This window comes from Leopardus geoffroyi, chromosome C1 (assembly GCF_018350155.1).
Source record: "Leopardus geoffroyi isolate Oge1 chromosome C1, O.geoffroyi_Oge1_pat1.0, whole genome shotgun sequence".
In the NCBI taxonomy this organism is placed as follows: domain Eukaryota; kingdom Metazoa; phylum Chordata; class Mammalia; order Carnivora; family Felidae; genus Leopardus; species Leopardus geoffroyi.
The window spans coordinates 151,279,887-151,295,391 of NC_059328.1; the positions used below are offsets into that span (position 1 = coordinate 151,279,887).

Sequence of the window (15,505 nt, forward strand, 5' to 3'; positions counted from 1 at the left end):
GATCTAACTTGCATTTTAAGAGGACTACGCTTGCTACTGTGTTTGGTATAGACAGTGGGGCTAAAGGTGGACTTACGAAGGCCGGCCGGGAGACTGTTGCAGTCATCCAGGTTGGGTATGATGTTGCCCTGACTAGAGTAGTGAAGTGAAATAATAAGTGGGCAGATTCTGGATGTGTTTTGCAAGGTGTTCCAACACGTTTCTTCTTCGATTGGTTGTGCGCTTAAGAGAAAGAGAGGAGTCTACAGTGACTGCAAGGTATTTGTTCTGAGCAGCCAGAAAATTTTGTCATCGACTGAGATGGACAGGATTGTGGGGGAGCGTTTTTTTAGGAGGGAGTTGGGATGGAGAAGACTAGGAGTTTAGTCCTGTACATCTTGATTTTAAGAAGTACTTTAGACGTGTAGTGGAGGTGTCAGGTGAGACTGTCACCTGGGTTTGAGAGAGGTTTGAGATGGAGACACAGAATTGGGGGCTACCCACATACAGGTGGGCAGATCTAGGTTTTGTGGGACCTGAAACTTAAGCATTTTTGAAGGTTCCCTAGGGAAAAAAAATCAAATTTTCAATATAAATCAGAGGTGGATATCTATTTAGAATGAAAAAATCTCAACAAATACTTATTGGGAAACTGAATAATAGCACAAAATTGTAACATTTGGAGAAATAGGATACTTTTTAAAAGGAACTGACATACCTCTGTAATACTTTTTCCCACCAATTTTTGGTCTCTAGTGTCAAGGATTTTTAAGTATCATTTTCTGTTGAGGATATGGAAAATTAACTCACTCTTTATTATTAACATTTACAGTAGTCTAGAAAAGTTTCTTTCATCTTTACAACTTATTTATAATTTCATAAAAATTTTCAGGGTTGTCTTAAAATTTAAGAAAACTTATCAAGCTTCTTGCATATATAACCTGTAAGATTTAGAGGAGTTTTCCAGAGACTAACTCTGGCTCTCTACTTTGCTTCATCTCTGCTACCCACATGCTCCCAATGCGAGGCACATTGTGATGTCCCTGCACATTATGATACTACTGCAGCCCTGAACCTTTGTGTCACAACTTCAGATGAGTTTGGCACAGTGGGTATGAGGAGTATTCCTGGAAGCTATTCCAACTCCAGGATATCTAGCAATAACTTATTCATATATGGACGTGATGGCAAATCACATAAATATGTTCCATTAAAGCCAACCCAAGTATATCTCCACCTCTATTTCCTATGTTTGTATGTATTTATATTTATGTATTTTTTATTCTCAAGTTAACATACAGCATAGTCTTGGCTTCAGGAGTAGAACCCAGTGATTCATCTCTTACATATGACACCCAATGCTCATCCCAGCAAGTGCCCTCCTTAATGCCCATCACCCATTTTTTAACCCACCCCACTTCTATTTCCTCTTAGTTTCTCAAAATTTTCAGACACTCAATATTCCAGATTCCATCATGAAGGAATCTTACACTAATAAATGTTCATAAAATATGTGACCATGAGAACACAGTATTAGTCCTCTCCACCCTTACATGTAGTCTACCATGAGCTATGAGTTTTGACTTTTTTTTAAATTAAAAGACTTTATTTTTTAGAACAGTTTTAGGTCTGTAGAGATTGCACAGGAAGTACAGATGCCCCTCTCCTCCCTGCACACAATTTCCTCTTATTACTAATATTTTACATTAGTGGAATTTAACTGAATTACATAGTGTATATTAGGGTTCACTCTTTGTTTTTTACATTTCTATGAGTTTTGACAAATCTATAAGATTACATATCCACTATTACAGTATCATACAGGACAATATCACTTCTCTAAAAATGCCCTGTGCTTTACTTAAACACTCTTACCGCCTCTCCCTGAACCCCTGAAAATCTTTTTTTTTTTTTTTTAATTTTTTTTTTCAACGTTTATTTATTTTTGGGACAGAGAGAGACAGAGCATGAACGGGGGAGGGGCAGAGAGAGAGGGAGACACAGAATCGGAAACAGGCTCCAGGCTCTGAGCCATCAGCCCAGAGCCCGACGCGGGGCTCGAACCCACGGACCGCGAGATCGTGACCTGGCTGAAGTCGGACGCTTAACCGACTGCGCCACCCAGGCGCCCCCCCTGAAAATCTTTGATAGTTTTACTGTCTCTGTAGTTTCACTCTTTCCAGAATTTCATATAGTTGGAATCCTACAGTACATAGCTTTTTCACTGACTTCCTCAATTAGCAATATGAATTTAGGGTTTCTTCATTTGAGACACCTTAAAGAAAAAGCTATATTTTCATGGTTGATAGTTCATTTCTTTTGATTATTTAATAATACTCCATTTAATGTCTGTACCACTGTTTATTCATTTAAAGGACATCTTAGTTTCCTGGTTTTTTTTGACAATTATGAACAAAGCTGCTATAAACATTTGTGTGTATGTTTTTATGTGGACATTAGCTTTCAACTCATTGGAGCAAATACCTAATGAGTGAATTCAGTATTTAGAATAGAGTCTAGACCTTACACTTATTCACAAAAAATAGCTCAAAGTGGATCATAGACCTAAAAGTAAAACAGGAACTTGTGCAGAGTGCAGAAGATAACATAGGAGAAAATCTAGGTGACCTTGAGCCTGGTGATGACTTTTTATTTTAATATTTAATTTTTAAAAACGTTTCTTATTTTTTGAGAGAGAGATGGAGGGAAGGGCAGAGAGTGAGGGGGACAGAGGCTATGAAGCGGGCTCTGCACTGACAGGCTGACAGCAGCAAGCCTGATGTGGGGCTTGAACTCACAAACTGTGAGGTCATGACCTGAGCCAAAGTCAGACGCCCAACCAACTGAGCCCCCAGGTGCCCCTGATGATGACTTTTTAGATACAACACCAAAACACAATCTATTACAGAAAAATTGATAAACTGGACTTCTTTAAAATTAAAACATATGCTCTATGAAAGACACTTAGAAGAATGAAAAGACAAGCTAAAGAGAAAATTCTTGCAAAATGCATATCTGATAAAGGACTTATATCAAGGGGCACCTGAGGGGCTCAGCTGGTTAAGTATCCAACTCTTTGTTTCAGCTCAGGTCCTGATCTCATACTTGTATGAGTTTGAGCACCGCATTGGGCTCTGCACTGTCAGTGTGGCGTCTGCTTGGGATTCTCTCTCTCCCCTCCCTCCCACTCTCTCTGCCTACCCCCTGCTTGCACTGTATCTGTTTCTCTCAAAATAAATAAATCAACTTTTTTTGAAAAGGACTTATATCCAAAATATATAAAGAACTCTTAAAACCCAACAATAAGAAAACAAAAATCCAAGTATAAAATAAGAAAAGATCTGAGCAGACACCTCACCAAAGAAGAAATACAGACAGTAAATAACCATATGAAAATATGCTCAATATCATTTGTCATTAGGGAATTGCAAGTTAAAATAATGAGATATCGCTACACACCCATTAGAATAGCTAAAATCCAAAATACTGACAATATCAAATGTCGGCAAGAATGTGGAGCAACAGGAACTTTCATTCATTGCTGGTTGGAATATAAATGATGCAGCCACTTTGGAGGACAGTCTGGCACTTTCTTATATAGGTAAGCATAAGCTTACCATGTGATCCAGCAAGTCAATCATAGTTGTTTACCCAAGTGAGTTTTGATATTTTTACCAGCCTTGCAAGATTGTGTCTCAGGAAACTCCTTCAGCTTGGTCTTCCTTGCATTTAATGTTCTCAAGACATCAGTTCAGCTGTGTGTCTTGGCATCCTCTTATCTGATTATGCTTGGATATGGTTTCAGATGTTTTTTTAAGTCTTGACTTGGCAACTTTTTAGGATGTTACTTTGGGCAAATACCCATCAAATCTACATTTCACAGACAAAGACAATATTCACTAGACCCAGCCAGGCCTCTAGACTTGCCCCTTGGGTCCATGGTATCCTTTATCTTTATCCATCAGGGAATGGTTATCTTAATCAGTAATTATTAGAAACCTTTTCGATCTTAAGGTTTACTTCAACTACCACTGTCTGTAAAGCCCTAAACTTCCTCAAGTTTACTCATTTCCTCATTCACTGAAATTGCTCTTAAGAAGGTAACAGTAAACATTAATTTCCAACCTAACGACTAATTTTTAGTCTTAATCTTATATGACTTCTTTATAACATGTAAACTGGTTAACTGTCCCCTTCTTGCAACTCTCCTCTATTGGTTTCTTTAATTTTAAAAATTTAAAAAAAAATTAAAAAAATTTTAATGTGTGTTTATTTTTGAGAGAGAGAGAGAGAGAGAGAGAGACCATGAGCAGAGGAGGGGCAGAGAGAGAGAGGGAGACACAGAATCTGAAGCAGGCTCCAGGCTCTGAACTGTCAGCACAGAGCTCAACGTGGGGCCTGAACCCACAAACCATGAGATCATGACCTGAACTGAAGTCAGACACTTAACCGACGGAGCTACCCAGGCACCCCTGATTTCTAAATTTTGAAATGAAACATACATACAGAAAAGAGCAGAAAGCTTATGCATAAATTTTCATAAACATTATTGAAGCAAAAACTTGTATCAAGAAACAGAACATTTCTAATGTCCCAGAAGCTCCTCATGTGCCTCTCCCCAGTCACAGCTTCTATTCACTTTTATTGTAGACGTAAACAACTATTCTGATTTTTGTATTAATCTTTTCTTATATATGCATCTCTGAACAAAATATTTTAGTTTTTCCATTTTTAAATCTTTATAAAGCAAATTATATATACATTTTTTGCACAGTACTGTTTGTGAGATTCCTCTACGTTGTGCGTATCTGTGGTTTGTTCACTATTATTGTATATATCCCATGGTGTGAATACCTCCCTACTTTATTATGCATTCAGTTAATGTATTTTGGGGTTGTTTCCAGCACTTTGTCTTTATAACCAGTGCAGCTATAGAGATTCTTATACATGTTTCTTATACATTTTTACATCTTCATGCAATTCTCTAGGGTCTAGGGAAATTGTTGGATTATAAAGTATGCATATTGTCAATTTCAATAAAAATGCTATATTCTTTCAAAGTAGTTCTGTATAATACTACTGGTACTAGATGAGAAACTGGTCTGTACCACAACAAAACATAGAATTGTCAACCATTTCAATTTTTGCCAAGATGGTGGGAGTATAGAGGTATCTAATTATGGTTTCAATTTCCATTTCCCTGAGAGCTAGTGGAGTAGAGCACCTTTTCCTACCCATATTAGCAATTTGTATTTTCTTGTCTCTTAAGTGTCTATTTAAAATTTTTGCCTGTGCTCCTATTCAGTTTTTATCTTTTTCTTAGGATTTGTAGGATTTCTTTTTATATCTGGTTTATTAGTCCTTTATCAGTTATATGTGTTAGAAATATATTTTTATGTTTTTGCCCCCCTCCCCAACTCTTGTAATGAAGACAAGTTCCTGACATAAATGTAATAGAACTTATTAATCATTTTTTTATGGTTAGTTCTGTTTAAGAAATTGTTTCCTAGAGGCACCAGGGTGACTCTGTGGGTTGAGCCTCTGACTCTTGATTGGCTGAGGTCATGATCTCATTGTTTGTGGGTTTGAGTCCTCTATCAGGCTCTGCACTGACAGTGTGGAGTCTTCTTGGGATTCTCCCTCTCTCCCTGTTTCTACCCCACCCCACCCTCCCCAAATAAATTCATAAACTTTAAAACGAGAAAAAGGAAACTGTCTCCTAACTTGGCATTAAGAAGATAGTTAATAGAGAAAATAGAGATAAAAAGCAGGTATCTAATCTCCTTTATTTATGAGAGGGGGAGAGGGGCAGAGAGAGAGAGAGTAGGACAGAGGATCCAAAGTGGGCACTGTGCTGATTGCAGCAAGCCCAGTGTGAGGCTCAAACTCATGAACCATTAGACATGACTTGAGCTGAAGTCAGACACTTAACCAACTGAGCCACCCAGGCGCCCCTAATCTCCCATATTGAATTGAAAGCCTGTGACTTCATGTTTTTAAATTTTAAACTTTGGTTTCTCTTTTTCTGATTCTTTTTTAAAAACCTTATTTCTTTATTTTGAGAGAGAGAACGAGTGGGGGAAGAGCAGAGAGAGAATTGCAAGCAGGCTCCATGCTGTCAGCACAGGGCCAGACGTGGGGCTCGAACTCAAACTGTGAGATCATGACTTTGAGACAACACCAGGCACTGGACGCTTAACGGACTGAGCCACCCAGGCGCCCTCTTTTTTCTGATTCTTAAATGCTAGTTTTATACAAGACTCCATCTGAATTCTTTCTTGTTTTGCACATTCTCCCTGATTAATAATCTTCAACATATTAGAGAATAAGAATGTAGCAATGGTCGAAGTAAGTTGAAATTACTAACACTTAAGGTGCCAACATTTGGGAATTATTTTAAGTATACAACTTTGTGGTGTATTTTGATATTTGATAAGGTAAATTCTCCCTCCCTGAGCTTCATCAAAATGTTGTTGATTATTTTTCTTTCAGTTTTTCCCTATACATTTTAGATTATTTGTTCTAGTTAACATTGAAATAATGTCAGGTGACGGGTATTGATGGGTATTAAGGAGGGCACTTGTGATGAGCACTTGGTGTCGTATGTAAGTTATGAATCACTGATTTCTATTACTGAAACCAATATTGTACTGTATGTTAACTAAAATAAAAGGAAGAAATTTGTGATTGTATTGAATGCACAGGTTAATGTATATCTGTTTTGGGGTTCATATCTCTTCATTGATTTTGATATATTTGTTCAAGGCAGGGATACCCAGGGCAATATATCACACTTGTGAGTTCCACTTTTTATACAAGTTGGGAAGGGCTGAAACCTGCTGACTTATAAGAATAAAATAATATCTTGTTTATATTTGTATTCTTGATACCTAGCACAATACCACTCAATAAAATATTTGTTATCTCAGTAAACATTTGTTAGGCATCTGTTGTATGCCAGGCACTGTGTCAGGTGCTAAAGATACAAATTGACTAACATATTGGCCTTCCCTAGGAAGAAAACTACTTATAGGTAAATAATTACAATTAAGAGTTATTGATTAAGCACTAGAGGGTCCTTAAGGGAGAGAGTAGTCAACTGTATTTAGAGTGAGAGGGTATAGAAAATTTTATAGGTGGCATAATCCTTACACTAGACTTGAGAGATGAGTAGGTATTTATCAGATAGTCAGGAGAGACAAGGTAAAGACATTTCCTACAGTTGGAAGAATAAGAACAATATTAAGTAAAAACAGAGACTTGAGAACATCTGGCTATCAAGGGATGAAGAGGCTCATACTGGCTCATAGTTTGTGAAGCAGAGTGTATTTAGAAGCCTGGCCAGAGAAATAGGCAGAGGCAAGATACTGTTTGGTCTTATAGAGTACTAAAAGCTTTATCTTACAGGCAACAGCGAATAATCAGTGAGTTTAAAGCAGGGGAATAATTAGTCAGATTTGCTTTTTTGAAAAAAAAAAAAAAAAGCCACCAGCATTCAAGATTGATAAGAGGTGGGACAAGAATGCAGCTAGGAAAGAAAAAAAAAAAAGCAGTAAGGAGAATGTTCTAAGAGTCATGGTAAGACAGGATCAGAGTCCAACTAAGAGAATAGCACTAGGGATACTGAAGAAGGAATGGATTTAAGAGATGTAAAGGAGGACCTGATGATAACTTAGATGGGCTTTGAGATGACTGGATAGATGGTGCACTTACTAAGATAGATGATAGTAGATCCTTGGGAGACAAAGAAAAGGACTAATTCCACGGGCATGTTGAGTCTGATGTGCCTGTGAAAAGGATATCGCAGTAATATGTCTGATAGGTGGATGGATACATAGGCCTACAGTCCAAGAGAGCAATCTGGCATCAAATTTTAGATCTCAAAGCCCATAATATGTATGTATCAGCTGAAATCATACGGTCAAAGATGGAATCTGGGGATATCCAACCTTGAGTGGGTGAATAGAAGAGGAACCAGCAAAGAAAACTAATAGGAACAAAACAAAAGAGGAGGAGGAGTACCAGGAGAAAGGGGTCGTAGAGAGAGTGGTCAAGTATCAAGTGCCACAGATAGAAATAACAGACCTGAAAAAATTTCATGGGATTTGGCATTAATGGGGACCTTAGTGGAATCTATTTTATTAGATAGTGACTTTTTCACATTCTTAACTGTGAAGGGAAGGGAACTGGCAAGAAAACACCATTAGTTGGAGGTAGGGAGAAAATAGAACAATTGCTTTTTAATTTTTTTTTTAATGAGACGAGTATAAACTATGGAGAATAGACACAGAGAGATTAAGACAATAAATTAAAGGTGATTATAAAATATACAACCAAATAATCAGTATTATAAGTGTTTGTGGTAGATTTGTGGTATACTCAAATAGGTATAAATGCAAAAATACAGTGCTAAGCCCCAAGATGTACATTATCATAAACATTCTAAAACGACTTGCTGGATTGAATTGAATGGAGTTCCATTAATATGTAAATCAGGGGCGCCTGGGTGGCGCAGTCGGTTGAGCGTCCGACTTCAGCCAGGTCACGATCTCACGGTCCGTGAGTTCGAGCCCCGCGTCGGGCTCTGGCCTGATGGCTCAGAGCCTGGAGCCTGTTTCCGATTCTGTGTCTCCCTCTCTCTCTGCCCCTCCCCCGTTCATGCTCTGTCTCTCTCTGTCCCAAAAATAAATAAACGTTGAAAAAAAAAATTAAAAAAAAATATGTAAATCATTATCCTCTGTACTCTGGAATAATTCAGAGTTTAATTTGTGCATTTGCTTCTGATGAAGGTCATCGGACACTATTTATTGGAGTTCATGTGCCCCTGGGAGGAAGAAAAAGCCATCGACGTCACAGGCATCGTGGTCATAAACACAGAAAGAGAGACAGAGAGAGAGATTCGGGATTAGAGGATGGAAGGGAGTCACCTTCCTTTGGTAAGACTCTTTCTCCTTGTTTTTTATTAAATTTACGATGGTAATAATATACTTGCTAAATCCATAATTAGCAATAATGCCTCATACTCATAAAATTGTTTATACTTTTACAAAAGATGTTGGTTGGGCAGATGGGGGAGAAGTGAGAGATAAAAAAAACTTGATTGAACACAACTTGTGCTTTGTGAAGTTGAGAATTGGCTTAGCCTTGTGATTGAGGAAATACACATAAGTAGTAAAACTTAGTTGTATAAACCCTTTATTGTATATATATATTATATATATATTTCTATATAATGTATAGTGTATATAATATATAATTATATATATATTTATATAGCCTTGTGATTGAGGAAATACACATACGTAGTAAAACTTAGTTGTATAAACCCTTTATTGTATATATAAATATATATATATATATATATATATATGTAAATATATATACACACACACACACACACACACATATTCAAATAATAGTCATTGCTGGAAGTAGTTAAAAATCCAGACGGGAATGCCTTTATTAAGTTCCCACATACACCATTGCTGATGCTGCCCAAATTTCCCTCTTAAGACATGGACATTCTACTATTTTGAATGTTCTTCCTTTCAAAGTAGATACAGAATATCAAACTATAGTGATACGGTAACTATTAACAATTTCTGAGTGCCATGAATGCCTGTGTTCATGACATAACCAAGAACCTGGCTTTCCCATCTCTTATGACCCTCTCCTTCACTGCACCTAGTTCCCCTACTCAACCATAAGTACTTTGCTCTGAGATCGTCAATGCTTTCAGAACATGTGTCTCTCCTTCTTGTCTACCTGTGCAACTCCTTGACCACTCTACTTTTTTCTATCCATGCTGCCATCTCTCTTGCATCATTTTATTATTCTACTCTGATTTCATAGCCTATAATTTTACTAATACTTTTGCTAATATTCTGAATATCATAGGTTTATTGTTTTAATTTTATTCATACGATTACTCCCACTTAACCATACTTAAGTTGGGGGTCCCTCCATGTTCTTGCTTTCTCCCTGCCTCCACAATGGGCCCGCTGTGCTGACCATAATCATTCAGCAGGGCAGATTGTAACTATTTAAATTCATGACACAATCAACCTTCAACAGTGCCTCCCAGTTCTATTGCATTTCTTTGATTTTCAAATTGACTATTTTTCAAACTTTTTCATCATTCTTCAACATCCGTTTTTTCACTATCACTTAGTGGATGCTTTCTACTTTGGAGGGAAAATGTGTCATCAGAACCAACTCATTCCCATTCTCTCCTATGTGCCTGTATCTGAAACTTTCTTTTGATGTAACAAGGGAGTTTTCTTTTCAGTTATGTTTTATTTCCTGTTTCCTCCTACCTGGAAATGTACACAATTTATAATCTGGTTGACCTCTTCCTTGCAACTGGATTATTCTCAGCATCTTTTAAACATGAGAGAGACTCCCATTTTAGATAATCCCTGACCCCCGCTCAAACCCACAATACCACTCTAGTCATTATCTTGTATTCAGATATGAAGTTAGTGGATATAACGTTTGGAGTAACAATTTTGCTCTTAATATTCTATAAATATTGCTTTATTCAATATGTTTTCAATAAGTGTTGCAGAGAAGTCTATGGTCTCTATGGGTGTTTTTTTTCTTTCATTTTTTAACATTGTATCTTTTAAGCCTGAATGCTTATAGACATTTTTCTGTGTCCCTTTAATTAAGAAATTTGCTAAGACAGGCCTAATGGTGGGTGTATTAAAAAGCCTTTCCAATGTGCATATACTGATATTTTTCCACTTAGAGCACATTTTCCTATTTTATCTGATTCTGTTCCACTTCCTTTGTTATCTTCTTTGTGAATATTAATTATCTGCCTGTTGGATTAGTTATATTTGCTCTTTGTCATTTTCCTCTGTAGTTTAAAGTTAGTCTCTCATATTATCCATTTGATTATCTGCAATATCAGTTTTGCATTTTACTATTTCTGTTATTGGTTTATTTTGTGGTTGCATTTTTAGTTTTCTTAAAATTTTTTCTTATCATGTACTATTTTCTTTACATTTCCTCTTGTCCTTTCCTAACTAGTTTTTGTTGTTCTGCTTGATAGAGTCTCTGTTTATAATTTATAGTCTATTGATGATTCCCAGCTATTGCTGGGCATTTTCTTTTGATCCTGAAGTGGATAATTTTCAGAGGTATGATCTTCCTTTGGGCCATTCAGATTATTTTGACTATATATTAATTTGTAGTATTTGTATAGTTTCCCAGTTGTTTTTCTTAGAGAGGCACTGGCATCAGTATGCTCCTTGTTTCAATCAGTGTGTATAGTTAGAGCATTAACCTTCCCCCAGTAGCATGTATTTCTGCCAGAGTTAGAATGACTGTTGTCTGGAGTGTGTAAGGAAACGTATTCTGGGAACCTTCACCTGCATGATATAAGGATGGTCATCTCTGAGTCAGTGGGCTCAGAGGTATATAAGGGTCCCCGTCATTTTCAGGTGTTTTTTTGTTTTGTTTTGTTTTGTTTTCTGAGGTGGAGTCTGGGAATGTAATAAAGTGAAAATTAGGTAGATTTGTCTCATCCAATCCTCTACCTGCTTATATACAGATTCTCTCTTAGATTCTGAGAATGGATTATATATGTTGGGCTAAACTTTAATGGCTACTTCGAGTTTTCATCTCTAGTATTTGAGACAATATATTCACATCACCTGAGAAATGCTTACTAAATAAACGTAAATAAACTTGTTCCCCCTGCTTCTGACATCATTTTTTTTTCTTATGGCTTAATGCAGTATGTCAGTTTTTCACAACAGTTGTTCTCAACATTGACTACACTTAGAGGAGTTTTCAGAACATATTGATGGTCAAGCCCCATACCCATCAGGATCTCTGGGGGTGGGGCCTAAATGTAGGTATTTGGTTGAAGTACCCCCAGATAATTCTAATGTGCAGCCAAGCTTCAGATCCACTGTTCTAGAAATTTTGCTATTTCAAGTGTGGCCCATGAACTAGTGATATTAGCATCACATGGGAGCTTGTTAGAAATGCAGAATCTCAGGCCCTACCCCAGACCTTTCGAATCAGAATCTGTACATTAATAATATACTTAGATAACTGATATACACACTACAAGTTGACAAATAAAGCTCTAGAGTGTTCCTTGTCAAACCCTGTTATACAGTAGAATCATCTGAGGACCTTTAAAAAATATTGATGTTGGGCCCCACCCTCAAAGACTTCAATTAATATTGGATATTTCCTGGGGCGCCTGGGTGGCGCAGTTGGTTAAGCGTCCGACTTCAGCCAGGTCACGATCTCGCGGTCTGTGAGTTCGAGCCCCGCGTCAGGCTCTGGGCTGATGGCTCAGAGCCTGGAGCCTGTTTCAGATTCTGTGTCTCCCTCTCTCTCTGCCCCTCCCCCGTTCATGCTCTGTCTCTCTCTGTCCCAAAAATAAATAAACGTTGAAAAAAAAAAAATATTGGATATTTCCTTAGGCACTGTTATTCTTTAAAAAGTATCCTAGGTGATTTAATATCCAGCTAGGATCAAGAACCATTGATCTGAAGAAGCTTCTGCCTCTTTATTTGGTAAAACTGGAAATTAGTCAGGTGGCCCAGATTCTCCCTCTGATGTGTCAGCCACTATTTTTGGATGCCACCTACTTCCTTCCTCCCCCAACCATCTGAGTATCTCTGTTGACATTTAGACCTAAGATCTGTTTTATCAGGGACAAATGTTTGGCACCCTGGTGGTCTCTAAGCAGTAGAACTTCCTAGATTTCACTTCTTTTTTTTAAGCTTCTTCAGGACCAATCATCTGTCTTTATTCCTAACCCACAGTCAGTTCAGGTGCCTTGATAATCAACTACCCAGTCATATCCATGTTATAAACACCATCCCACTTGATTTGGGCTTTGATATTCTGCTTTGATATATCTGTGAGCATATATGAGATTACTATGCTGAAGGCTTCATAGAAAATTTCTGAGAATATTTATTAAGAATATTTATTTTAGGGGCATCTGGGTGGCTCAGTCAGTTAAGCATCTGACTTCAGCTCAGGTCATGATCTTGCAGTCCGTGAGTTCAAGCCCCACATCGGGCTCTGTACTGGCAGCTCAGAGCCTGGAGCCTGCTCCGGATTCTGTGTCTCCCTCTCTTTCTGTCCCTCCCGTGTTCCCACTCTCTCTTCATCTCTGTCTCTTTCTCTCAAAAATAAAAATAAACATTAAAAAATATTTATTTTACTTGAAAGGATTTCAAAGAAAATATTTTGAAGACATTCTTACAGGTGCCTGAAAATTCTTCAGAATTCAGTTTCCAAAGTGATATAGGATAAAGGAGAATGTGAGGGAACATAGGTCCCACTCTGCTTCCAGGAACCTGGAAGTTTAGGTTGTAAATTGGAGTATGGATCTGTGGAGACATGTGATAATTTATCTCATATTTCTGGAGCAAACATCAATTTAATAAAAAGATTTTGGGGTAAATGTTTGAATTTCGGCACTCTTAAGAAATTTTTGTCACCAAACTGTATGAGGAACATCAGCCAGATCCCACTTTATTATATGACCTAGTTGTGTAAGGCAGTGTTGTTAGGGACCCGGTTGTGTTAGTGCTGCATCCAGATACAAGTGAACAGGCCTTTACTGTCGCCAAAAGAGATTATGCATATATCACAGACCTGCAATGGTTCGTTCTAGTCTGCCAGATCTGATGATTGAATTGTGATTCCTAGTGAGTCCAAAGATAGACCCACCTTTTCAGCTTTGCGGTAGTGGTGGTGGTGATGCTTTGATTATAGAAAACACGTTTGATGCTGGCAAATAAGTTCAACCTACTTTTGTTACTGCACGTAATAAATATGATAGTTTGTATAAGAATGTGATGATTATTCTCCTTCCTATTACAATCAATTCTGATATTAGAAAACTGCTAAAATCTGGCATCTTGTTATTTTTCATGTAATCTCTTATATTTACCTTTTGTACTTTGAAATTATATATGTATGTATGTGTATATGTGTATATATATATATATATTTCAATTTTTAGTGTTTAGTTTTTTTTTTTTTTAATTTTTTTTTCAACGTTTATTTATTTTTGGGACAGAGAGAGACAGAGCATGAACGGGGGGGGGGGGTGGGCAGAGAGAGAGGGAGACACAGAATCGGAAACAGGCTCCAGGCTCTGAGCCATCAGCCCAGAGCCTGATGCGGGGCTCGAACTCATGGACCGCGAGATCGTGACCTGGCTGAAGTCGGACGCTTAACTGACTGCGCCACCCAGGCGCCCCTAGTGTTTAGTTTTGAGAGAGAGAGACAGAGACAGAGCGTGAGTTGGGGAGGAGCAGAGAGAGAGGGAGACACAGAATTCGAAACAGGCTCCAGGCTCTCAGCACAGAGCCTGACGCTGGGCTTGAACTCACAAACAGTGAGATCATGACCTGAGCCAAAATCAGCTGCTTAACCAGCTGAACCACCCGGGTGCCTTGAAATTATATTTTCAACCGGGAACATGAATGGGTTGTTTAAAAATGATAAATTTGAAGCATAAACCTGAAGTCAGTGAAAGAATGAAGACAACAAGGGAAATTCAGAACACTTTAATGTTGATTTGTTTCTTAGCCTCCCAACAAAGAACATAACAGGAAAGATGATAGGAGGTAGATCAATTATAATTAGTTAATCTATAAGCAGTAGAAATACATCTAAAAACCATAGACTGTATAAAATGCTGGGGTAAAATATGGGACACAAATGTACTATAGAAATTAGCACAACCATGGAATTAAGCCTAGGATTTTTCTAGTTTTATATAGTAAATTGTGCATATGCTTCAGGAAATAAGAAAGCAAATATAGAAAACATGACTTCAGAAAGCTATTTTGTGATGGGTAATGACTTTCTGTTCCTATTTAACTCTCAGTTAGCTGTTATATAACAGTATTAATATTTAAAAAATCATTTTATTATAATGTATAACAAATATTTAAGAGTGTTAAAGTGTGGACACATAAATGTACAACTCAGTGAATGATCATCAACATGTATGTAACTGCCATCTTGGCTAGCATTCCACAAACCTCTCTTAGTGATCCCTCCAGTCACTACCTACCTCTCCTCCCCAAAAGGATCGTGAGCTTGTCTTGTTATACTGGGTGTTTTGGCAGTTTTTGAACTTCATATAAATGAAGTCATATAGGAGATATTTGTTTCTGTCTTTCTCTATTGCTCAATATTGTTTTTGTGGGATTCACCAACGTTTTTGGCCATAGTTTTAATTTATTAATTTTCATTTTTGTGTAGTATCTGTTTACTTGTATATGCTGTGCATTCTACTGATTGACATTTGGATCATTTACATTTTGAAGCTACTTTTGTTGGTTTGAACATTTTTATATATCTCTTGGTACACACATGTATTTCTCATACCTAGAACTTATTGTTGAACTGTAGGGTATGTATGCTTTCTTTCTTAAAACTTTTTTTAATGTTTATTTGTTTTTGAGAGAGAGAGAGCGTGAGCAGGGGAGGGGCAGAGAGAGAGGGAGATACAGAATCCAAAGAAGGCTCC

General features: G+C 37.4%; 1 protein-coding gene across 7 annotated transcripts in view; it reads left to right on the forward strand.

Moving 5' to 3' along the window:
- Nucleotides 1-15,505, forward strand: part of SLC4A10 (solute carrier family 4 member 10) — a 299,064-nt gene that overhangs the window by 127,114 nt on the left and 156,445 nt on the right. For all 7 annotated transcript variants that reach the window (XM_045480001.1, XM_045480002.1, XM_045480003.1 and 4 more), the window contains exon 3: nt 8,769-8,915. In XM_045480001.1, the coding sequence (XP_045335957.1) occupies nt 8,769-8,915 (147 nt within the window). The remainder of the gene's footprint in view (nt 1-8,768; nt 8,916-15,505) is intronic.